Source organism: Metarhizium robertsii (assembly GCF_000187425.2).
Source record: "Metarhizium robertsii ARSEF 23 chromosome Unknown MAA_Scf_5, whole genome shotgun sequence".
Lineage (NCBI taxonomy): Eukaryota > Fungi > Ascomycota > Sordariomycetes > Hypocreales > Clavicipitaceae > Metarhizium > Metarhizium robertsii.
In genome coordinates, this window is record NW_011942193.1 from 3,159,555 (window position 1) to 3,183,366 (window position 23,812).

The 23,812-nt window shown below is 54.8% G+C and overlaps 7 protein-coding genes across 7 annotated transcripts; 3 read left to right on the forward strand and 4 right to left on the reverse strand.

The window, feature by feature from the left end:
- Positions 1-1,599: 1,599 nt before the first annotated feature.
- Positions 1,600-4,439, reverse strand: MAA_07331 (Periodic tryptophan protein 2 like protein; the record flags this gene model as incomplete). Its single annotated transcript, XM_007825329.1, has 3 exons — positions 1,600-4,150; positions 4,217-4,329; positions 4,422-4,439. The coding sequence occupies 3 exons, from the start codon at positions 4,437-4,439 to the stop codon at positions 1,600-1,602; spliced, it is 2,682 nt and encodes an 893-aa protein (XP_007823520.1).
- A 614-nt stretch (positions 4,440-5,053) lies between these two features.
- Positions 5,054-6,405, forward strand: MAA_07332 (septin; the record flags this gene model as incomplete). The annotated part of the gene is made up of 4 exons (XM_007825330.1): positions 5,054-5,155; positions 5,238-5,400; positions 5,456-5,766; positions 5,827-6,405. The coding sequence occupies 4 exons, from the start codon at positions 5,054-5,056 to the stop codon at positions 6,403-6,405; spliced, it is 1,155 nt and encodes a 384-aa protein (XP_007823521.1).
- An 832-nt stretch (positions 6,406-7,237) lies between these two features.
- MAA_07333 (pyruvate dehydrogenase kinase) lies at positions 7,238-8,862 on the reverse strand (the record flags this gene model as incomplete). Its single annotated transcript, XM_007825331.1, has 3 exons — positions 7,238-8,064; positions 8,112-8,592; positions 8,656-8,862. 3 exons carry the CDS (start codon positions 8,860-8,862, stop codon positions 7,238-7,240), a joined length of 1,515 nt encoding a protein of 504 aa, XP_007823522.1.
- A 3,264-nt stretch (positions 8,863-12,126) lies between these two features.
- MAA_07334 (Peptidase C19, ubiquitin carboxyl-terminal hydrolase 2) lies at positions 12,127-16,255 on the forward strand (the record flags this gene model as incomplete). Its single annotated transcript, XM_007825332.1, has 10 exons — positions 12,127-12,361; positions 12,439-12,586; positions 12,679-13,138; positions 13,197-14,139; positions 14,192-14,841; positions 14,902-15,050; positions 15,098-15,524; positions 15,585-15,899; positions 15,966-16,095; positions 16,146-16,255. The coding sequence occupies 10 exons, from the start codon at positions 12,127-12,129 to the stop codon at positions 16,253-16,255; spliced, it is 3,567 nt and encodes a 1,188-aa protein (XP_007823523.1).
- Positions 16,256-16,788: 533 nt separating this feature from the next.
- MAA_11261 (uncharacterized protein) lies at positions 16,789-18,509 on the reverse strand (the record flags this gene model as incomplete). The annotated part of the gene is made up of 2 exons (XM_011413241.1): positions 16,789-18,167; positions 18,326-18,509. The coding sequence occupies 2 exons, from the start codon at positions 18,507-18,509 to the stop codon at positions 16,789-16,791; spliced, it is 1,563 nt and encodes a 520-aa protein (XP_011411543.1).
- A 1,827-nt stretch (positions 18,510-20,336) lies between these two features.
- MAA_07336 (kinase) lies at positions 20,337-22,232 on the forward strand (the record flags this gene model as incomplete). The annotated part of the gene is made up of 6 exons (XM_007825334.1): positions 20,337-20,482; positions 20,561-20,642; positions 20,714-20,816; positions 20,877-21,273; positions 21,336-21,527; positions 21,593-22,232. 6 exons carry the CDS (start codon positions 20,337-20,339, stop codon positions 22,230-22,232), a joined length of 1,560 nt encoding a protein of 519 aa, XP_007823525.1.
- Positions 22,233-22,702: 470 nt separating this feature from the next.
- On the reverse strand, positions 22,703-23,381 carry MAA_07337 (uncharacterized protein; the record flags this gene model as incomplete). The annotated part of the gene is made up of 3 exons (XM_007825335.1): positions 22,703-22,993; positions 23,051-23,065; positions 23,133-23,381. The coding sequence occupies 3 exons, from the start codon at positions 23,379-23,381 to the stop codon at positions 22,703-22,705; spliced, it is 555 nt and encodes a 184-aa protein (XP_007823526.1).
- Between the last annotated feature and the right edge of the window lie 431 nt (positions 23,382-23,812).

The window sequence follows — 23,812 nt, forward strand, 5'->3', positions numbered from 1 at the left end:
CGACGACGGCCTCGTCGACCCGGTCGAAGAAGTCGCCCAGTGTGTTGCGGTGCACGGCGGCCTGGGCGAGGCCCTGCGCCACAATGGCCGGCTGCTCCCACTCGAGGCCGAAGCCGAGCTGGATCATGGGGTGGACGAGCCCCGAGAAGAGCCGCTGCACCATGTGCCGCGCGGGGCTGGCCGCGTCCCCCGGGGAGCAGAGGAACTCGGCGACCACGGCCTGCCACCCGCGCCGGTCTACCTCGTCCTGGAAGAAGCGCAGAAAGTCGGAGTAGTAGGCCCCGCGGCCGAGGTACTTGGGCGCGTGGGCGGCCCAGTCGGCCTGCAGCTCGGCGACGACGTGCGGCCGCGCGGGCGTGTGCTTGAGCTGGTAGCCTGCGTTGGCGTTGAAGGCGGCCTGGATGGCTGACTCTGGGGCGCCGGTGCCGTAGAGCGCGAGGAGCTGGTGCACGAGCTTTGGGGTTTGTCAGATCAAGTCGATAGCATGAGGTTCAGGGGGAAAGGGGGCGCGGTACATGGTTGTGATACCCGGCAGCGTTGAAGAAGACGTGGTGATTCTGTCGTCGTAAGCACTCTGGCCGCTCCTAGGGAATATCAAGGCCGGTTAGTGGCGATGGGCAGACATGCCTCCAGGTCTGCCTGCAGCAGCGCAGACACCTTTGCCGCCGTCTCCTCGTCTTGCTTGGCCTTCCAGAAGCCCGTGTCTTCTGCCTTGATGACGATGCGCGTCGCCGAAGCCATGTTGGCGCGGAGCCGAGACCGGATCGAATACGCGCGGGTGGTTATTCTTATTCCTGACGGTGAAGATGCCGTCGTCTTGGACGCGATCCTCGACACCGAGTGCATGTGGCCCGTCGGGGTCGCGGCGGCGTCCCACGGATCCCGCCGCGTTTTATACAAGTTGCCGCTGGTGATGGCGCGGTTTCGGAACAGGCGGAGGGCAATCCGTGTGGCTGTCACGCCTGCTCCCGAGGCCGTTGTGATCATGGCCCCTGCGATGCGGCTCATGCGACCCTTTCGTTGGGCACGGCGTACACAAACCTGTGGTTGCTGACAAATGTCGCGTGTGGGAGGTGTGCTTTGCCCGTCTGGGCACTTTTGCTACGGATGGTGTGAATGATAACCGAGACGAGCGGATTGGTTCGCGGCCCCGGGTTTTGACATGCCGTGATGCGGAGGCGACGGGCCTGTTTGTGGGGTAAGATGCTTCAATGTTCGTTCTACGGCGGGGATAGTAGTTATTGGCCATCAGTCCTCGTCTGGTGACATTGACACCGCCGTCAACCTGCTGGTTGTTTGTCTCTTCTCCGCTGGCCACGTTTCTGTACACCCTCGCGTTTGCGGCCAAGACGCGAGCCGACCGGAATCCGCATGGAATATGACATGGAGGCTATCCGCTGAACAACAGCTGCATGCTTGAGCGCTGCCGTGTGCTGCATGTAGGCTGACTTCTTACCGGCTTGGTTTGCGAATGTAACCCGAGCAATCAACGTTTGTCGTCCATGGATATTGCACGTCACGTAGCGCCCCGATTCGCAACACCGGGCTCGACAAAATATGGCCCCAAGCGAGCTTTTGCAGTGGTATTTACACAAACGCCTATTCTAATCCAATCCACTCGTCCTCGTCGTCAGTGTCCTCCTCCCCATCCGCCACATCAATGGCCATTCTCTCGCCTCCCGTTACCATCTTGACGCCCTTGCCCATGGGAATCTCCTTCCCTGCCTGTCCCAACAAGTAGTCAACCATGTAGACATTCTCATCTGCCAACCTTCTGATCTCGTCCCTCATCTTGGAGACGGCGCGTGAGACAACGCGCAGCTCAACATCCACCTTGCCCCTATTTGCCGTCAGCCACTTGCCGTGCTTGTCGACAAGTGCCTTTATCCACAAGAGACAAAACTCAATGTGTGGCGACTCTTCAGTCTGCGCCGCCACAAACCGCAATAATCTCGACACGTAGACCGTCGGTAAATCCCCTACTACAAGGGCAATGTCTGACGGGGGCACGGCCTGGAACACACGCTTAATGAGGCCGGCTTCGTTGAGACGGAATGCCATGACGAGGGCCTTGAGGTAGTCTTTTTCGGATTCGAGAACGTGCAGTGTCGAGGCGGGCGTGATTTCCATGTTGAGGTCAAACGGATCGAATTGAACCGTGTTGTCGAGGCTGTAAATGAGTAGACCTTCTGTTGACGCGGCGCAAAAGGCGGTTCCGGCCGGTGAAAAGGCGATGCCGTTGACGCGAACGGCTGGCAGTTTCTTGCGCGCAGACGGGTCACCGCCACGTTTTGAACCAGGGAGGCTCCTGTCGACGCGGTCCTCGCGGTCCGATGCCTCGCCTTGGTCGTCTAGCTCGTCCACGGGCCCTGCTTCTGTGAGGTGTTTGCTGTTGAGAAATTCCTGGGTTCCGGACAGGGAGAGGTTCACGCTGACGGTAAACTTCTTGAGAAGCACCATGGTGGTTACCGAGTAGAGGCAAATGTACTTGCTGTTGCCGCCGGCGAGAAGACAGCTTCCGTCGGTGCTGTATCGAATGGAATTGAAGCTTTTGGTTCCCTGGACGTTGGCTGCCGTCCGGCGGTCGCTGAATTTACGCCCACCTGAAACGTCGCGGCGGCCGTCCAAGCCAGCAACCTGCTCGGCATCGGCCATGGACCAGAACGTCAACTGTCCGTCGAGTGTGGAGATGGCCAGCTGCAATGAGTCTGGTCGTATGGCAATGTCCAACACATCTGCTTGTAGCTGAAGGGGCTCGCTCGTCTGGGCCCGGTTGAAGATGGACCAAATTCGTGCTGTGCGATCCCAGCTGCCACTGACCAGCGAATCACCGTTTGGTGAGAATGCCAATGCTGAGACGGGACCTTCGTGACCCGACATTTGGTCGAGAAGCTGGCCGGTTTGTACAGACCAAATGTGGACGTCGAAAGAGTCAAGGGAGCCTGCGGCAACGACTTCACCACTGGGGTCGACAGCCATACATGAGAATGAGAGTCGCGTCGGCGCGGTGAATGTACGAAAGTTTCTGTATCTGATCAAATCCCACGCCCGAATCGAACCGTCCAAACTGGCCGTAAAGAGTACATTTCCCTTCTTGGCGAACTCGCACGCTGTCACGCCGCTGGTGTGTTCCGTAAATGTGACTATGCAGAATCCGGATTCAATGTCCCAAACCTTGATCTTCCCGTCGTCTGCTGTGGTAATGATTCGCTGCCCATCGGGTGAGTACACCAGAGAGTTCATAGAGTCGAAATGACCTTGCTGCTTCAGGATATACGATTCTGATTGCCATTCCCATACCAACAGTTGTCCTAGTTTTGAAGCCCCAAATGCCAACCACTCTCCGCTCTTGTTGATCGTGACAAAGTCAATGTCGTTTTGGGAAATGCTGAGCTTGTGAATGTTGTTAAAGTCGGGCATTTCGTACAGCCCAAAGATGCCGTCGGAGAACCCGGCCACCAGGAGGTTTGATTCGGGATGGAAGGCGGCGCATCTTACATGGGCGCTTCCTTGCATAAAGTAATGCTTCTGCACTATTCTCCATCGCATATCTGAATCGTCATTTGTCTCGCCCATCTCTTCGTCTTCCTTGGGATTGATGGGCTTAACGTAGCGCCATTCAAACACAGCGCCGTCTTTGCTAACAGTATAGATTGTTTCCTGATCTTCGGAGAACCAAGCACCGAGGACGGCTTGCTTGTGGCCTGACAAGACGGTAGGAGAAAAGCCTTCCTCTTGATCCAAGCTCCATATTCGCGCCGTCAGATCCTTGGATGCTGTGAGGAAGAATCTAGAGTCGCTTGACCACTCAATGTGTCGCACGTCATCAAAATGTCCAGTATGTCTATGATGTCTAACAAAGGGTGCAAACTCGAGCTCGCCGTCGGCATTGGTATCGGGCGTCGACGGCACGTGCCAAACTTCGATCACGCGTCCCAGACCAACCGCAAAGTGCCTTCCCGAGGCAGAGAATGAGAGAGCCGTGACCTTTGATCGGAAAGAAAAGTGGTATATGGGAATTCGGCGAGGGACGTTTGTTAAGATGGCCTGGCCATCCTCGTCAACAGTGAGGAGGAGGTTGCCGCGGGGTGTGAGACCGATTCGCGAAATGTTTTTTCGATGGGCAAAGGGTAGCGTGTGAGATTTGTTTCTGCGCAATACAGCGTTAGGCTATTGGCCAATTGATATGAATATTGCACGCATGAATAATACTTACTCTACTAGATTAAATACGGTCACTCGGTTGCCGACTGGTGAGAAGAGATGGGTGCCATCGGGACTGAAGAGCAAGTTGCCCTGGCAGTAGACAGTACCCAGCAAGTTCGAGAACTGCGCAAGTTAGGGCCATGTCCTGATGAAGAAGAAAAAATTGCAACGGATGAAATTCCGTAAAGGAAAAAAGAGAAAAATGTACTTCTTACCTTGAAGTCAGTCTTCATTGTTGCCATCTACCTACGAGGCCATAGAGATTGAAGATACCATTGAACTATGAAACCAAAATTTCGACATTGGCGTTATCGATAACGCAGTCCTACTTTTTCTTGGGAAACTTGACTTGCTACGTGCCTGGGTAGCCACAGAATGGAGGGCCCGGTAGATAATTGTTCCTGGTCTGAGATCTAAGCCTTGTTGGGACAAGCATGGTGCACCGACCGCGTAGTAATGGGCACCGTTGGGAAGGAAAAGGGGACCAGCACCTGCCCCCCCGTGTGGCCGTGGCTCCAGCCAGCCAACCAAGGGCCGTAATTTTGGACTGGGGGCTGTCAATGGATGGGTTGATTGATGAGATGGGGCGGGCACTTTGAGGACTTCTGACCAGCAACCCCCCCTTCTGGTCAGGCTTGATGCTGCCCCTGAAGTACGGAGTAAGTACATCGACTGCATCTATCAAGCTACAACCTCCACCCACCTCCGACTCCATCCTTCAATTCGGTCCCGTCTTTGACCTCTGGTGTCTCCTCGTTCTTTTCACAGCTGCCTTAGACTGTGTGCTTATTGTTAGCTTCAAGGCCGATTTCCTCCCATACACCGTTCCTTCTCACGCGTCTTCAAGATGGCACCAGCTGCTGAGAGCGCCTCACCGATTGGCATTGCCAACCTCCCCAACCAGCGACACAAAATTGTCGCCAAGCGGGGAGCCAGCTTCACCATTATGGTATGTTTATCAAACGAACAGAGGAGCTCCAACTAGTTTCTCGATCGTCTGTTGATCGGGTTAATACTGACGGAAGTCGTAGGTTGCTGGCGAGTCTGGCTTGGGCAAGACCACCTTCATCAACACCCTCTTCTCCACCACCATCAAGAACTATGCCGACCACAAGCGCCGACACCAAAAGCAAGTTGACAAGACTGTCGAAATTGAGATCACCAAGGCTGAGCTCGAGGAGAAGTTCTTCAAGGGTATGCAGTAACCCAGCAAAGCAGCATCACGTCCCGACGACTAACCGTGAATTAGTCCGTCTGACCGTCATTGATACTCCTGGATTCGGCGACTATGTCAACAACCGTGACTCTTGGATGCCCATTATCGAGTTCCTCGACGACCAACACGAATCCTACATGCTTCAGGAGCAGCAGCCTCGCCGCCAGGACAAGATTGACCTTCGAGTCCACGCCTGCTTGTACTTCATCCGCCCGACCGGCCACACCCTGAAGCCTCTCGACATTGAAGTCATGAAGAGACTCTGCTCTCGGGTCAACTTGATCCCTGTTATTGCCAAGGCCGACACGCTGAGCCCTGCTGACCTGGCCAAGTTCAAGCAGAGAGTATGATAATACACGACAGCCTACTCTATTCCCATCCTATCTGCTAACCACCCCCCCTAGATTATCTCTGTTATTGAAGCCCAGAACATCAAGATCTATCAACCCCCTATCGAGGAGGATGACGAAGCTGCTGCTCAACACGCCCGAAGCCTCATGGCTGCTATGCCTTTCGCCGTCATCGGTTCCGAGAAGGACGTCAAGACCAACGATGGCCGCATTGTCAAGGGTCGTCAGTACTCGTGGGGTGTTGCCGAGGTCGAGAACGAGGACCACTGCGACTTCAAGAAACTTCGTTCCATCTTGATCCGAACCCATATGCTCGACCTTATCCACACTACGGAAGAGCTGCACTACGAGGCGTACCGTGCTCAGCAGATGGAGACTCGTAAATTTGGCGAGGCCCGACCTCGCAAGCTGGACAACCCCAAGTTCAAGGAAGAGGAAGAGGCTCTGCGCAAGCGTTTCACCGAACAGGTCAAGATCGAAGAGCAGCGGTTCCGACAGTGGGAGCAGAAGCTTATTGCCGAGCGCGACCGCCTCAACAAGGATCTCGAACAGACCCACGCCCAGATCAAGCAGCTGGAAACCGAGCTCGAGCAGATGCAGGGCAGTGCTGTCCGCAGTCATGGTCGCCGCTAATTCACACATGGTTTCACAATAAGGCAATTTTAATGTCGGACAAGCCCTCTTCTTTCTTGCTCGTCTGATGCGTGTTTGGGGAGCAGGAGTCTGAAATGACTATAATTTCTCTTTTTAAACAAGGTCATGGCCAACGAATACCATGGTGGATGAGGAAGAGGGCATTATGGATACCAAGGTAACCTGCTAGTACTACGGAAGAGTTTCAGAGAGCCCTCAAGTTACGCTTTCGGTCGTTGCTCAGTAGAGGGGTCCTTGCAGCAACTCGGGGCTCTATGACTCTTTGTGTCAGGTCTATGATAGACTGGGCAGTCACGGAAAAGTAAGGCCTCTTTTATTTGCAAACAGACAGGGGCGCGTGCAACGCAAGCTGTTTTTTGATCATGCAGCCTTATTTTATTTCCTCGTTTTATACTCCAGCACCGTTTCTCTGTCAGCCGAGTGCTTTGCTTGGCGGAGGTAATTCAATCACAGCTTTCGTTTATATCCGACTTGAAACCAGTTGCGAAGTGTCAAGGCCTTTTGTATGTATATGTGACATGCTGTCTTGGTCCAACTGTGTGTAGATTAAATGCCCTAGCTCACCAACTCCAACTCCATGCTCGTATGGTCTCGTTTGCCAAAAAAAGATACAAAAAAAAGGAAAGAAAAAAACAGATAAAGAACCATACACACGGCTAGACAAATTTGACCGCTACTAATAACCAGGTATGCCAAAATGTCCTGAATTGCTCATTTCCGCCCTCCCGAAATACGATGTCGAAAATACACGGTACTCACGTGGGCATGCTTTATGCTAGCAAGATTCGATACAAGTCGCAGTCGCCAGAGGCTAAACAGAGTCCATGCTGGCCCTTGTAACGAGCTGTTCATTCTTATTGCCCAGTCTGGATATCTGCAGGAACGCATCGACGCCGTATCCTTCCAGACTGTGCAGATTCAGGCTGCCGGCCCAGTACTCTGCGTACACTCTGCTCAGCGGCAGGCCCATGCCCAGGCGCAGGTTGGGAGGCCGGCTGGTCAGCGAGGACAGGGAGCTCTGGTAGGCGGCGGGGGCCTTGAGGTCGGCGCGGCCGAGCTCGTCTTCCACATGGAGCTCCTCCATTGTCGCGGCCATGCGGGGGACCTGGCCGAGGTTCTCGAGGCGCTTGGCCGACTGCGGGCCCTTGGAGAAGGACCACAGGTAGGGCAGCTCGGCGCGGGGGATGCCGCCGCCGCGGTCGGATATGCGGAATATGACGTGTTCCTGGGCCTCGCAGACGGTCACCTCGACGGGGGGAGGGGGCGACGAGGGGTCCGGCTGCCGCTGGTGCCGGTCAATGACGGCCTGGACCGAGTTGCGGAGGAGCTCGCCGACAATGTACTCGATGTGGCTCAGGATGTAGGGGAAGCTGGCGTCGAGGTGGCCGACGACGTTGACGTCGGGGATGGGGGCGTCGTGCCCGTTGGTGGAGCGGGCGAGGGCCGTGACGGCTTTGGCGCAGCGCGTGATGACGTCCTTGGCGGAGCATTTGATGAAGACCTCGCCGATGAAGTCGGACTCGGAGAGCTTCGCGCCGGGCGAGAAGTAGGGGGAGTTGAAGGTTTCGGTGAGGGAGAGGTGTTGCTCGGCGATGACGCGGCGGGATATTCGCTGGAGACGGGGGGGTGTGAGTGAGCCTGGAGGCGAGGAGCAAGGTGTTGCGTGGGGTTTCAGAGGGCGAGACTTACGGATCTGAGAATGGTGTTCATGAATTTGTCGAGTGCTTGGGGGTCCATGAGCCCGCCGCACTCGAGGATGCCCATTGCCAGCTTGGGAATCACGGTCAAGTGGCTCTTGAGGTTGTGGCGGATAATGTCGCACAGCTTGTCGTTGTCCTCTAGGGTCTTGATTTCTTTGAGTTTGCGGAGCTGGTCGAATGCGTTGTAGTATAGGTCGTAGACCTCGCTGATGTGCGGATTGGTTACGACGACGTAGGGCAGCTGTTGCATGTCTCGGAGACGATGTGCTATTCTGCAAGCAAGGGAAGCCGTCAGCAAATCAAGTGCAATTTTCTTGGAGGGGAGAGGGATTCGGCTGCAACTTGCCTGGCTGGGAGCTCTGTCCGGACATAGTTTGCTGAGCTGATGAGGCGCGACTCGGTCAGAGAGCGGCCAAAGACCATGAGCTGTCGCAGGCTGATGGGCCTTGCTTCTCTCGCCACCCATCTATACATGTTCCTGTTAGGGTTTGTGTCTGACGAGGCGGGGGAATCATTCCTGTGGGCGCACATACTCGTCCAGAACAGATACCGGCCTCCAGGTGCCGTTGCTGGCTTTGCGCGATTGTTGCTGTTGCCTATGTCGTCGACAGATTGGCGAAGGCGACGGTAACGTGCATTCCGGCCCGGTGACTGGGCTTCTGGCTGCTGCTGAGAGCACGGCGCCGCGGCTCAATGTGCACCGTTTGCCGGTCTTGCACAGCGCGGTGGAGAGCATGATTGGAATTCCATGCAGCGACTGGGTGATGTCAAGGGAGCACGGTTTACGTTTGTTCTTCCGTCTCTTTTACGACGTAGATATGGGGTGCTTTGTAAATTGTTGGACTGGGGAGCTCGTGAGCGAGATCGGTCGTGTGCCCAGATCGGAGGGGCCCACAGGGCAGAAACGAGAGTGGGAGCTTCAACTTGGGGACGGGAGGATGATTATTGTATGTGCACGAGAGACGCTTTTCAAGGTGTCGCCTGTTCGAGGCTGCTACCGCGATGGTGTATGAGGGAGATTGCAGCTTGGGACGGGGAAATTGGGCCAGACGAGAATTTGACGGCGTCGGCGGGAGCAGGACTTTGCCTAGTTCGCATGTAGATGGCATTGTCCGTCGTCTGCAGCACGTTTGGAGAGTCATCAGTCAAGCTTCGCCCAAGGCCACAACTTTGGCACGGCCCAACTTTGGGGTTGGGCTTGCAAGGCTCACATGCTTGCACAATGCTTCGAGTTATGCATGGCAGAGTTGCAGCTAGTTTTGCATAGTGGCATGTCTGGCTTTGCTGGCGATGCTCGATGGCATGACCGGGAGCGGTATCGGGGGCACACGGGCACAAGGGCACAACATTAAAGGGCACAAGAGCACCCGGCACCTGCGAGCTGCAGGGCCAGAGCCATCAATTTGCAGGCCAACAAGCGGTGGTCGCATGGGGTGCAGAGGCTGCATGGCTAGTGGCAGAGCGACGGGCGGCTCATTCGCGGGATTGGCGCATTCTGAAGAGGGGGTCGCCCATCGTGGTGCCAGTTTCGGGAGCCGGTGTGCTAGTCCAGGCGCGAAATGCCAGTCATAGGCACTTGACGGCCTACGTGCTGAGTTGAGCGTCGACACACCACACACCAGACATGTGACAGGCCTCGCCCACTCGCAGGGTGACACTGAATGTCCGCGCTATCAAGTAAAGTATCCAGTTCCAAGTCTCCATTGTTCGTCTTGTCAAGTTGCTGCCAGCACATGTCAAACTGCATGGAGCTCTTGTGCAGTTAAACTCGGTGCTCAGATGTACTCGACTGATGAAGCTCGTGGATAGAGAACCGTCTTCCGTCTCCCGTCTCCCGTCCCTCTCGACCAGGCGTTGTACTGCGACTTGGGCGCACCGAGTAGTTGATATTGCTTCGGACTACTGCCTTGATAGCTCCCACGGCTACTCGGCCGCGGTTCATCATCCTGCTCTCCGGGGGTTGTCTTTCAGCTCTGTCAACATCAAGTCATGGCCGAGAAGCTCAATGGCGTTGAGTGAGCCTTCGAGCCAAGTGCTCATTGTAGGTGGCGCACTGCAGCATCAATGGGTTTCAGCTTTCGGCGTCTCGTCCGGTGCGGAGTGCATAACCGTCCATCCCTTGTGGAGGAGTATAAGACCATATCCCCCAGGATTGTGGCATGTTTGCATCCGACATAGCCTTCCCGGCATCGACACCGGTAGCCCGTTGTTTCCGTCCCTCAATGACAAAACCCTAATCTCTCTTTAGTTCTTCCACAAGTGTCAATGGGACAGCATATGCCGAGGCCTTCAGGCGGATTATAGTCAAAATGAACAGGCTCACCAAGTCAGGAACTCGGGTTGCCCGGCGGCCTTCTTCTGCTATCGCTATCGTGAAGCCCTTCTTGAGCTCTGATACAGGGAGACGTCATGGGTGGCGCCGAGCTAGAGTCTAAGACAACCGTTCGTTATTGTTAGTGGGATACTTGGTTAGAACTTCCAGAATGTTTCCCGCGCCATGACAGTGAAAGACGTCTCTCGGCTTGTGGTGGTCTATTGTTATCTGGCCATGACTGGACCATATTCGTCAGCCATCATGCCCTTACTGCGTACAGCTCGGCCCGTTGTTGTTGAGTCCCACTAGTTTGGCTTTGCCTCATCATGTCTTTACCAAGAGCCCTCCTTGCCATGAAACTCAAGTCAAGCCCTTGATAAACTGAGGGATACATCCCTGCCTCGCCACCCATCGCAGCAGCAAAGGAGGCTTCCAAGCCGCCAATGTCGAATATTCAGCTGCACATGTTCCCGATTGTTCCAATTGTCTATTTGACGGTGCTCCTCACGTCTCTCGACTGTATTTTTGCACAATAGACAAGGTGCTGTCTCTCTGGCACCCCGCATTGAAATTTGAGACCGAGGTTTTGCCCCCCTTCCTGTGTGCCCACCTTCCACTCCAAGCTGGGTGTGTCTGTTACCCACTTGTGCAGACTCGAGCAGCTCTGTCGGTTGGTACAGAGTAACGGATCCGCATCCTGGCGCCGCAAAGCTGGTGCTGCATGTCGATTTGTCTGCCTGACGTTGACGTCGTCGTGTTCGCCGCTGCCGCCGCCCTTTGCCACCCGTCCTGCCCGTCCAAGCATACGCACATTACACACACGGAATATCGCACACACGCAAAAGCACGAGCGAGTACAACGTGTCGCTCACAACCACCACCTGTGCAGGCACTCCGTCCGCACCTTCCCCGCCGTACGCCGTCCACCGAACCGTTGCCGCGTTGCCGGAAAGGCTATCTTGAGCCTCACCAGTACTGACACGCACGATTGCAGCATCCAATCCCTCCATCGACCCGGATACCCAGGTAGTCTGGCGTCCACGTTCTTTGTCTGCGCGGACCGTGTCTGCCAGTCGTGCTTTTCTGGCGGTGCGAGCTTTTTGATCCGGGAGCTGTGTGGAGCTTAAGCTGGCTTCGTCCTGCTGGCTGCCGTCAAGATGGTAAGAGAGAACCCCGAGCGAACATGCCTTCTCCTGCGATGCACCTTCCCTCCGGGTTTTGTTTGGTACTCGAATACTTTGGCACCTGCAATGTTTCTTCGAACCGTGGTGAGACCGAACAGCTGCGACAGCTGGCCGTGGTCTCTGATCAAATCGGGGGGGCAACCTCGTCTCAGATGCCCTCAGCCTTGGCTTCTTCGCCATTGGCATCGTGACCCTCCATGTCGCTTTATAGACATTGACCCGGTGCCATTTGTACTACTACCCTCCCTGGCACTCAATCAGAACAAAGAGCCCCATCACCAGGCCTGAGCCTGCGTTTATTGCACAGTCAAGCATCTGCCTCGGGGCCGGCAAGCGAAGGTTGCTGCGACAGCTGCTGCGACATGTTTTGATGCCCGGTTTTATCTATCCCTATGCCAGACCTTTTTCTTGAATTTTTGTGGCGCACCATCATTCAACTGTAACACGATATTGTCGCGGTCCTGCTGTGCCGCTGTCCTATTCCATTGTTGCATAGCCCACCATGGATTTTCCTGACCGTGACTTGCGTCGTCTTTCGAGAAAAAAAACTAACAAACATCGTCGAAACCGACAGAGCTACAATGTTGACTCCCCCAATGAGATGGTGGTGGACACGGACGACTACGTCGGTGTTGCCAATGCTCCAGAAAAGGACTCTGTCGCCATCATCAATCCCGACGGCCTCGAACAGGGCGATTCAGATCAACAACTCCAAGACCTTCCGCTGGCTAACGACTGTATGTTTGCCCCTCAACCGCACAATGCCACGATTCTCTATAAATGGTACAAATCCAACTGACATGTGGCACTCTAGATGAGGCCATGAGAGAACTCGTCCTGCCCCCGTTACTAGACGAACCCAAGATCCTAGAAGACGCCAACAACACATGGACTGTCGAGAATTGGAGGAGTATGGGTAAGAGGGAGCATGGCCCCATCTTCCAGGCTGGTGGCTACCCATGGTACGTGTAGACCCCAGTAATACCGTCTGGGACCTGTTTTCTGTCCGTGACGGAATATATGCATATCTTAACACTTGCTCTTGATGTCACAGGCGAATCCTCCTCTTCCCCCACGGCAACAACACCGACCAATGCTCCATCTACTTGGAACATGGTTTCGAAGCCGACGCTGTGCCAGACAACTGGAGCGCCTGTGTACAATTTGCTCTTGTACTTTGGAACCCCAACGACCCAAGCCTATACGTTCATCATGCCGCGCACCACAGATTCACCAAGGAGGAGGGCGATTGGGGCTTCACTAGGTTTGTCGAGCATCGAAGAATGTTCAACGTACCCTGGGAGCACGGCACGCGGCCTTTGTGTGAGAATGACGCAGCAAACATAACGGCCTACGTCCGTGTTGTGGAGGACGAGACTGGTGTATTGTGGCACAACTTTATCAACTATGACTCCAAGAAGGAAACCGGCTACGTCGGTTTGAAAAACCAAGGTGCCACTTGCTACCTGAACAGTTTGCTCCAGTCACTCTATTTTACCAATGCCTTTCGCAAGGTAGATTTCTACTCCCGGTCATTCCATGCTTCCTTGTGTAACTAACAGGCTTTATTAGGCTGTCTACGAAATTCCGACAGAAAATGACGAGAGCATGCAAAACTCTGCCTACACGCTCCAGCGGCTTTTCTATCAACTTCAGACCTCCGATCAAGCAGTTGGGACCAACGAATTGACGAAATCATTCGGATGGGAGACGCGCCACATTTTTGAACAGCAAGATGTTCAAGAATTGTCACGAAAACTGATGGAACGGATGGAGGAGAAGATGAAGGGCACCAAGGCCGAAAACGTTCTTCCAGAAATGTTCAGTGGCAAGATCAAAACGTACATTTCATGTATCAACGTGGACTACGAATCGAGCCGCATCGAGGACTTTTGGGATATTCAGCTCAATGTCAGTGGCAACAAGAACATGCTGGAAAGCTTCCAAGATTATATTCAGGTTGAAAAGATGGACGGTGAAAACCAGTACTTTGCCGGAGACGAGCACAAGCTGCAGGATGCCAACAAGGGTGTCATCTTTACCAGTTTTCCTGACGTTCTGCACCTGCAGCTCAAGCGATTCGAGTACGATATTCAGAGGGATATGATGATGAAGATCAATGACCGTTATGAATTTCCCGACGTCTTTGATGCCGCACCTTATCTGATAGAGGATGCCGACAAGTCCGAACCCTGGACATACCAGCTTCACGGAGTACTCGTCCACAGTGGTGATTTGAACGCCGGACACTACTATGCATTTATTAAGCCGGAAAAGGATGGATGGTTCTACAAATACGACGACGACAAAGTCACACGTGCCACGTCTAGAGAGGTTCTGGAGGATAATTTCGGTGGAGAGTACAGAACTCCCAACGGGTATCCTCGTGCTCCGCTCCAAAAGAAGGCCCCAATCATTCGCCAGAACAGCGCATATATGTTGGTCTATATCCGCCAGTCGAAGCTTGACAAGATTCTGTGCAGTGTACAGAAGAATGATATTCCTCAGCATCTGCGTATGTCTCCTATTGTCCCAGAAGATTCAAAAATGGACTAACATCTTTGCAGAACAACGATTTGAAGAAGAAAACGCCCTCAAAGAGGCACGTAGACGTGAGCAGCGGGAAGCACACCTTTACATGATGGCCAAGGTCATCACAGACGACACATTCCGTCACTATGGCGCTACCGACCTGTGTACCTTTGACTCGAACCAGGAGCCTGATGAGGCTTCGCCACGATCGTACCGAGTCCGCCGCGCAATGACCATGGAAGAGTTCACCAACCAGGTTGCAGATGACTTGGGCCAGGATCCTCGCAAGGTGCGACTTTGGCTGATGGTGAATCGACAAAATAAGACCATCCGGCCCGATCAGCCCATTATGGACCTCCGCCCAACAGTTGAGGAAATATACAGCCGATCTGCCGCACACCGGGACACTAGCCTGCGAGTCTGGGCTGAAGTTGCTGACCAGCTGAACTCTAATGGGGAGCCTATTTGGCCATCGTACCAGAGCCAGGCAAATGGTGTAGTCGTTAAAAATGATACTATTCTCTTGTTTCTAAAGCACTTTGACGCTGATGCTCAAAGTCTACGCGGCGTTGGCCATGTCTACATTGGCAAGGAGAAAAAGGTTGAGGACTTGGTTCCTCAGATCCTTGAGAAGATGGGCTGGGGCGACAAGCTACCTGCGGAGGAGAAGCTTCTTTTATGGGAGGTATGGCCTTCCAACCTCAAAGCCAAACTCTGAGTCTGAGTATTATACTGACCTGCCTAGGAAATCAAACCAACGATGATTGAACCCCTGAAAGCCAAGCAGACCCTCAAAGTTGCCGAGCTGCAGGATGGTGATATCATTTGCTTCCAGCGTTCATCCGGACGCTCAGCAGAACAAGCACAGGCACAAGACAAGCCCCTGCAAGAACCGTAAGTTGCCCCTTCTGCAGACTATCTTATAGCTACTAATAATTTAGTATTCGATCACTGGAGCGATTTGAGGACGCCAGAGAATACTACGACTTCCTCGAGAACAAGAGAACTGTCAGGTTTCACCCCCACCCAAGCAGATGCGACCAGAACCAGTATCCGCCATTTGATCTCGTTCTCAACTCGAAGATTAACTATGACACATTGTCGGAGCGAGTTGGCTCTTACTTGAGTATTCCGTCGACGCATATTCGCCTGTGGACCGTCAACGCCACGACTAATAACCCGAAAGCGCCAGTCCGACGTGGAACAAACCCCAGCCTGAGGCAGATATTAAACCCAATGGGAAATAGTCTCAATTCTAGCCAAAGGGCAGATGCGTTCTACTTTGAGGTATTGGAGATGAGCCTGGCGGAGCTAGACACCAAGAAGAGTATCAAGCTCACTTGGTTGAGCGAGGGTATTACCAGAGAGGTATATGCGCGGTCAAGCATTGCCCCAGCAGCACCTGAATTCACTAACAGCTGTCTCTAGGATCACTTTGATTTGCTCGTTCCAAAAACCGGCACCATTGACGATCTGATCCAGGCTCTGGTGAAGAAAGCCCAAATACCCGACGAACAGGAAGGCGGCAAGATAAGAGTGTATGAGACGAGCTCAAATAGATTCTATCGTGAACCACGAAGAGAGCATCCGATTATGAACCTCAACGAGTACACACAAATCTACGCCGAGCGGATGCCGAATGAGGAGGCCGTAGCACCCGAGGAGAACTTTATACAAGTCTTTCACTTCCAGAACGAAGTGAATAGAGTCCATGGCGTACCATTCAAATTCCTTCTCGTAGAGGTAAGTGTGGATAAAGCAGTGAATGAATGCGATATTCAGCAAGCCACTGACCCCGACACTTGTTAGGGCGAAAAATTCGCAGACACCAAGAAGCGTCTTGAGAAGCGCACCGGCTTCAAAGGCAAGAGTTTTGAAAAGATTAAGTTTGCGGTGGTCCGCCGGGCAAATTACTCAAAGCCCCAGTACCTCAATGACGGTAAGTGACTCTGCCATGAAAATATCAATTGCCGCTGCTGACTATGGCAGACGATGAATTATGGACCATGGCGGCAACCGAGGATGATTATCTCGGCCTGGATCACGTGGATAGAACCAGATCGCTAAGGAACGGCGTTGGGGATCTCTTCCTTCGATAAACGAAGCAATCAACGAAGTGTGAATATACCATTTGTAGCAAGATGGAGGCGGCAATCCCTGAATCATGACGGCTTCAAGGTGTTACCCACCGTGGTTCTGTCCAAGGATATGTACCTGGTAGCCAAGCGAGCAAGAGAAGGAGTAGAGGCTCTGGATACACGAAGCACTGGTCGGACACTGATTCCTGATTAACATGTATGACTTTTGGCGCCATGTTGGGGCCTTGGCCTGGATAGGGGGTGTATCGGGCAAGGTGTATGTAAGACGAGACAGCCAGAAAAGGCGGTAGAAAATAGCATGTTTTATGATGTAATTGTTTACCGAGTGTTGCCAAGTGTCGCTGGATGTGCCATGTTCTGTGCACGCCGGTGGGTTTCGTGTAAAATGGCTCGGCGGGCTTACTATTTTTGCTAGGTGGGCTCACGCTTTACTTGTAATTACCTAGTTATTATATATAAGTATTATATTATAATATATTTATATATATTTTGAAGGCAAAAAAATATATTCATCATGGCAGTCATGGACTCTTCTATGTACAATGCTTGGCCAAGGGCCCCCTCTCAATCTCGTCCATGCTCAAATGGGCACCGGCGGACCTCAGAAGCTCGGCACAGGCCTCGTTGCCGGACAGGGTGGCCAGGAACAGGGGCGAGTTGCCGGCGCGGTTCCTCTCGTGGACGCTGGCGCCGCGCTGGAGCAGCTCGAGCATGATGTCGGTGCTGCCGTTGACGGCGGCCAGGTGGCAGGGCGTGTTGCCGGCGTAGTCGGCGGTGTGGAGGAGGCGGCCGCCCTCGCCCTCGAGCAGCTGCTTGACGACGGGCAGCTCGTCGCCCTGGATGGCGTAGCCGAGGGCGGCAAAGGCGGACTCGGCCGGGGTGAGGCGGGCGGCGGCGCTGGCCTCGAGGGGCGCCGAGGGGTGGGAGAAGGTCGGGTGGGCAATCTCGGTCATCTCGCCGCGCAGCGAGCGGGCGAAGCGGTCGGGGATGTCGGCGGGGGCGAGGCCGGGCAGGGCGAGCAGGTAGGAGAGCTTGGCGAGGGCGGCCTCGGCGGTGAGGTCGAGGCCGAAGATGACGCCGACGCGGCCGAGCTGCGTGCCGGGCGCGTAGACGGGCGACACGAAGCCCGACACGCACTGCGAGACGTTGACGACGACGACGCCCCGGCGCACCGCGGCCTCGAGGACCTGCGTGAGGCGCCCGCCGCCGCCGCCGGGCACGTTGCCCATGCCAAACGTCTCGAGGATGAGGCCGCGCAGCCCGGGGAGCCGCAGCACCGCGTCCACCATCTCGGGCTTGATGCCGGGGAAGACGCGGACGCAGGCGACGTGCGCCGTGTCGAGGTGCCGCTGGATCTGGAACTCGGCGATGCTCGTCGGCCGCAGCACCAGCGGCCAGTTGACGGTGACGCCGAGCCCGTTGACCTTGGCCAGCGGGTCGCAGTTGGGCGAGGCGAAGGCCTCAAAGGCCGCCGAGGACACCTTGGTCGTGCGGTTGCCGCGGTACAGCTTGTGGTGGAAGAAGAGGCCGACCTCGGGGATGACAAAGGTGCCCGCGAGGATGAGCGACCCGAGCAGGTTGTCGACGGCGTCGGACTGCAGCGCAAAGATGGGCGCCTGCGACCCGGTGAGGATGACGGGCTTGCCCAGGTTGCTCATCATGAAGGAGAGCGCCGACGCCGTGTACGCGAGCGAGTCGGTGCCGTGGAGGATGACGAAGCCGTCGAAGAGGTGGTAGTTGTCCTTGACGCACGCCGCCATGCTGGCCCAGTCGGCCGCCGAGATGGACGAGCTGTCGAGGAGGGGGGTGAATTCCAGCACCGAGTAGCGGATGTGTCGGTGGTAGGCCGTGGGCGGCGTGCGGAGGGACGCCAGGGAGGTGAGTTGGCCGTCTTGGTAGGCTTGGAGCTTGACTGTTGGGTGGTGATGATGTTAGTATCGTGTCATGTTGGGGAATGAGTGGTGTTTTTTGAGCAAGAATGAAAGAGTAGACGTGTGTTAGGTCATCAGAGGGGATGCGTAGTCTGTGAGAAGAGCGCAACACATGGACAAGGGACAGGTGAGAACGAACCATCCAGCCCTGACATGTCGTTAAAGCTCGGCCGAGGCGCCATGGCCGTCTCCAGAAAGTCCTCGCTGGGGGCGAGCCCGTCTGGCCCTTCTTGCATGCATATCGTGCCTCCGGTGCCGATGATGAGGACGCGCGACTCGGGCAGGCCCGCGGCGGTCGTGTCCATAGTCTGCGACGGCGACATGCTGGCCAAGGACGAGGGCCGAGTGAGGAAAGTCTGCGTGTATCTTGTCAGCCGTGTGTCCCGAGTATATTGGGCGACGGGATGGAAGGGAACGTCGTGCAAAGTACCTCTCACACCGTATCAGACAAGCGTATTGCAGGATGTTTTCTGTATAAAGACACGACGTGTGCCCGAGTATGCAGAAATGGGACGGGTGGTGTGCGCCGTGAAGTGAAGCGCAAAGGTGCTGTTTATATACGAGGGCGGTTAGACGCCACCGAGAGCCACAAGACGAAAAACGGATGGGGTGGAAGGAGGATTGTAAGAGGGAATCGAAAACAAAAACGAGCGAATCTGGATAAACAGCATGTCCAACGCTGTAGCCGCAGTCACATATCGAAAAAGAGAAAAACGAGATGCGCATCCGAGTTGAGAAGATAAGATAACTACATACATGGCAGACTAGTAGTTCCGACGACGGACCCTAGAGGCGGCGCGGAGCCAAGCGGGCCCCCCGACGGGCACGGCATGCGTCGGGATTGGCTGATGCCAGGGCGAAAAGTCCCGGTTTATTTAGTCATAGCTGGATGGTGATTCGCTGCTGCAGTTTAGTAGGGGTAATGGAAACTCGGGGCGCGAGAGCTGGTGTAAATTGGTTGAATTTTTCTTGTTGGCTGCTTGCGTGTTGCGGCGAGACGGCGAGACGGCGGGCGGTCTGGACTCATGCCGTGTTCGTTCAAGGGCGACGGGATTGTCATTGTATCACCATGGTGTGTTGGCGTATCTTGTCTTGTAGGCTGTGAGAGTTGTCATTGCTGAGGTTATTATTCATAATGGTGTTTGCGGTGCGGTTGACATAGTTGTTGCATTGCATTGCAGATAGAGATTATGCAGACGTGTCCGTCCACGACTGACTTGGGCAAGAGACAAGGCTGGTGTCAAACAGACGCACATTGGCCAGGTGGGCAAGTCGAGCTCATTCAGCTCTGCAAACCCGGCACATCGAGTGGCGTAGTACAGAAAAAAAAAGTGACATGTCCTGGAAATAAATCATATCATGACGCAGCATGCGCGAGCTCGCAATTACGGCATTGTGCACCTACGTCACTGTGTGCCGGGATTCGTGATGCAGCTGGCGTTGATGTGCATGGATAACCGAGATTGGGACGTCAGGTCGCTGTTGGTGTCGATGCGGGGCCGGACGGGACATTCGAGCTGTCGAGTCTGTCTGTCAATTCAATGTTTGAATTTGAAGTCCGAGTCCAGAAGTCGTCGGTGCATTTAGCGCCTGCTTGCCAGTGGCATCTCGAGGCAAGGCTGCTGCACGTGCGGCCTTGGTGCACTGAAGCAGCCTGGAACACCCGCACATACACCCGTAGTGCCCAATCATATTCCAAGTTCAGCTAACAAAGGCAAAAGTGATCAAGTGCCCAATCATTAAGTACTCAGCTCACAAAGGCAAATGATACCAGAAAATACCTTATCCCGGCCCTATTTAGGTGCCACTACAGGTACTTTCTAGTACCGACATCTCCCCTCCGTCCAAGCCCATCCTCAACTTTCGCCCTTCCAATCCATCAACCTCAAACTCGTATCATCACGCCGTCCTCGGCTGCTCGAGCCCAACCGATCCGCAACCCCCGTCCCACCATCGCAGCACTGTCTCCGAATCGATCCATCATTCCCAACTCGCGTCCATCTCGTGAGCCAGACGCACCGCTGCAATGCTAACCTGAGTCGCTTGTCCCTCCAACTCGACGCGTCGCCCGTCGGTAGACGACTGACTCCTCCTTCATTGCTTGAATCAACCTCCCAACTGGCTTTATTCGCTTTATTCTACTGCCCACCATGGATCGGCCTCCAGAGACTACGCCCGACGGCACCTCGCCGCGGACCTTTGCCCTCAATCATCTCAGGCCCAAGCACAGTTTCCAAGGCTGTTCGCGCATCTCCGATTACGAGCTACAGGGGAAACTGGGAGAGGGAACATTCGGGTACGCATCATACCGTCGGCTGCGCGCCATGTCAGATGGTCTGCGGTAGAGTCGACAAGAAGCTGACACCCTCACCAGTGAGGTCCATCGCGCTCGATCGAAAAAGACGGGTGCCCTCGTCGCGCTCAAGAAAATTATCATGCACCACGAAAAGGACGGAGTATGCAACCGACATGCCATTCAACGCCATCATTCAACCGTGGAAATGCTAACCGTCATTCACCTTGTCAGTTTCCCATCACCGCTCTTCGTGAGATTAAGCTCCTCAAGTTGCTTTCGCACAAGAATATCCTGAGGTTGGAGGATATGGCTGTCGAGCATCCATCTCGATCAAGTGCGTTACCACAAAGCGCGGCCTTGGCAATGACCCCAGCCAACTAACCTCTGCAAACAGCCGACAAGCGAAAGAAGCCAATCATGTACATGGCCACTCCCTACATGGACCACGACTTGTCTGGCTTGCTGGACAATCCCTCGGTCCATTTCAAAGAAGCCCAGATCAAGTGCTACTTGAAGCAGCTCCTACAGGGACTTTGCTACCTCCACGACAATCACATTCTCCACCGAGACATGAAGGCCGCCAATCTGCTAATAGATAACCATGGCATTCTGCAAATTGCCGATTTCGGTCTGGCCAGGCACTACGATGGCCCTACGCCGCATGCTGGACGACCAATGGGCGAGGGACGTCGCGATTACACAGGCTTGGTCGTGACAAGGTGGTATAGGCCGCCCGAGTTGCTGCTACAACTCAGACAGTACACAACTGCTATTGACGTGTGGGGTGTCGGGTACGTCTTTGATGCCTCGGATAATGAAAAGCGGCCACACACTAACTAGCAAACGCTTCTAGCTGCGTATTTGGGGAAATGTTGGTTGGGAAGCCCATCCTCGCAGGCGAAAGTGATCCGCACCAGCTTGAGCTGATATGGGACCTGATGGGCTCACCGAATGACGACGTGATGCCCGGGTGGAAACAACTTCCCGGTGGGGAGAAGTTGACACCCCGACCTCGACCTGGAAACCTGCAGAGTCGGTTCAGAGAGTATGTCATTCCCCCAAGTAGAAACAGAATTGTGCCAGCATCCAGCGACTAATCAGACCTAATAGGTTTGGGTCTGGCGCCATTTCGCTACTCAAGGAACTCATGAAACTAGACTGGAGAACACGAATCAACGCCGTGGATGCCTTGGAACACTCATATTTTAAAATGGCACCGCTTCCAATGGCGCCTGAAGAGATTCCCACCTATGAAGAGAGCCATGAGCTGGACAGGAGAAAGTTTCACGACCGGAAAGCCAATTTACCACCAGCCCCAAAGGGTGGCACCGTGGGTATTGGCTCCGACGCAAACAACGCCACGGCCGGCTTCAACAGTGGCGATGGATATGGCCGAAGCGGTGTTAACGGCGGTCGGTATAGAGACGAACGCCGGCCAGCATGGCAACGAGATAGAGGGCCTCAAGGCCGGCCGCCACCGCAGGACAGACCAGGTAATAGAGATGACCCCGAATACAGGAGGAACCGTCCCCCTGGGAGAGGGCCAGGCGGTGGAGGCGCAGGAGCAGACATTGATACCTACATACCCGCGTATAGGGGCGACGAAGGAGGCAGACGGAGAGATGAGCGCCCTCGCGATGACCGAAGGCGATATACCGGAAAGGATGAGCGATGGGATCGAAGGACGAGGAGTCGAAGTCGGTCGCCGGTTCACGATAGGAGGATGGACCGGGACATGTACAGACGGTAGGGGTGTTTCTTTTGATAATATTCCGACGTGGCCTGCACTGGCGATGCGCAAGACGGGAAAGCACCGCACAAGTATGCAGATTGACTGGCGTTGGAACAGGAATGGGCGGATGGTTTACAAGAAACACAGGAATATCTGCATAGAATTATTGTGTAGTCGTATGGAGTTGGCATGATGTATATAGCGAGCAAGACATGACGAACGAGACGAGGGCGGTCAAATTCAGTGAGTAATTGTCTGCGGTGATGCATCGGAATCATGAAGAATACTTTGACCGTGCTACGAGGTAGAAATAGTCAAGTACATTATGATTAGCGTTAATGCAGAGGCTGAAGAACTAAATCGGGGTATCTTGGTAGAAAAGAAAATACAAGCGCTCTAGACGCGATGCCCAGCCGTTCGGTCCCAGGGTTATAAAAAGTTAAAAAAGACACAGTGATATTTGCCCGCCAGTCATACGTAATGGCAAATCACTCCTCGGAATCATCCTCCTCGAGAATCGTCTCCGTCTGCAGGCCCGACACGCGCCTTAGCCTCGCGGGCGACTGTGCCGTGTCCGCCCAGTGCCAGTCTGGCTCGAGGCCCTGCGGCTCCGGTCGGAGATACTGCTGCTCCAGGTATACCTGCTTCCTGTGCGACCGCCTCCTGTGCGACGATGCATCCTCCGGCTCGTCCTGCATGTTGAAGTACGTGGTCACCACGGCGGACGCGACGGCCACGAGGATGCCGGCGACGACGCCTATGAATGCTGCTACGCTGAACTATGCGGCCCTGGGTGTTAGTTGGCGCGACTGGGGGGCGGAAACTTGGGCACGTACGAATGTGTACAGGGGCTGGAGCGAGTTAGTTTTTTTTGCGCGCATATATGATGATGATGGTGAAGAGGGGATGGAAACGGACCTCTAGGCTGACGAGGAAACGGGCGACGGCGGCCGCCCAGCTGCCTAGGTAGGCGAGCACGTAGCCCGCCGGGGCGAGGAGGGTGGTGACGAGGGCCAGGAGGCGGGAGAGCGGGATCCAGGCCAGGCGGAGGGGGAGCGAGAGCGCGGCGGTGATGAGGCCGAGGTAGCGCGTCCAGTTGAGTGACCGGATGGGCTGGAGGATGTGGACGATGGTGTCGATGAAGGACGAGGACGAGGACTCGGGCATGGCTGCGGACGGAGGGGTTGTTTTGTTTTTGCAGACTTTGTGTCGCGGACACGGGTGGGCGGGTTTACAAGCCGTGCATTGGAAGGGCGTGAGCGGGTTTTCTTTTTCTTCTCTTCTTTCTTTTGGCAGTGAGTGAGTGAGTGAGTGAGGATGGCTCGGATGATGCGAACCGTGAGAGGATGTACGTACATAGGGCTGGTTCCTGGATGTGCTGGGCTGGTTGACCGGGGTGGTTGGATTTGCGGAGGGAAGGTGCGGCTGGGTCCGGGGGTGGCTGCTGCTGTGAGATGGCCGGATGTCGAGGGGATTGAGGGAGCGGAGTCGGGGGAATGTGGTGAGGCTGCAAAGACGTGACTTGTGAGGGTGTTTACAAGGATTTTCTTTGCAATTTACGACTTGATTCATGTTTTTGGGAGGCTGCACTTTGAGTG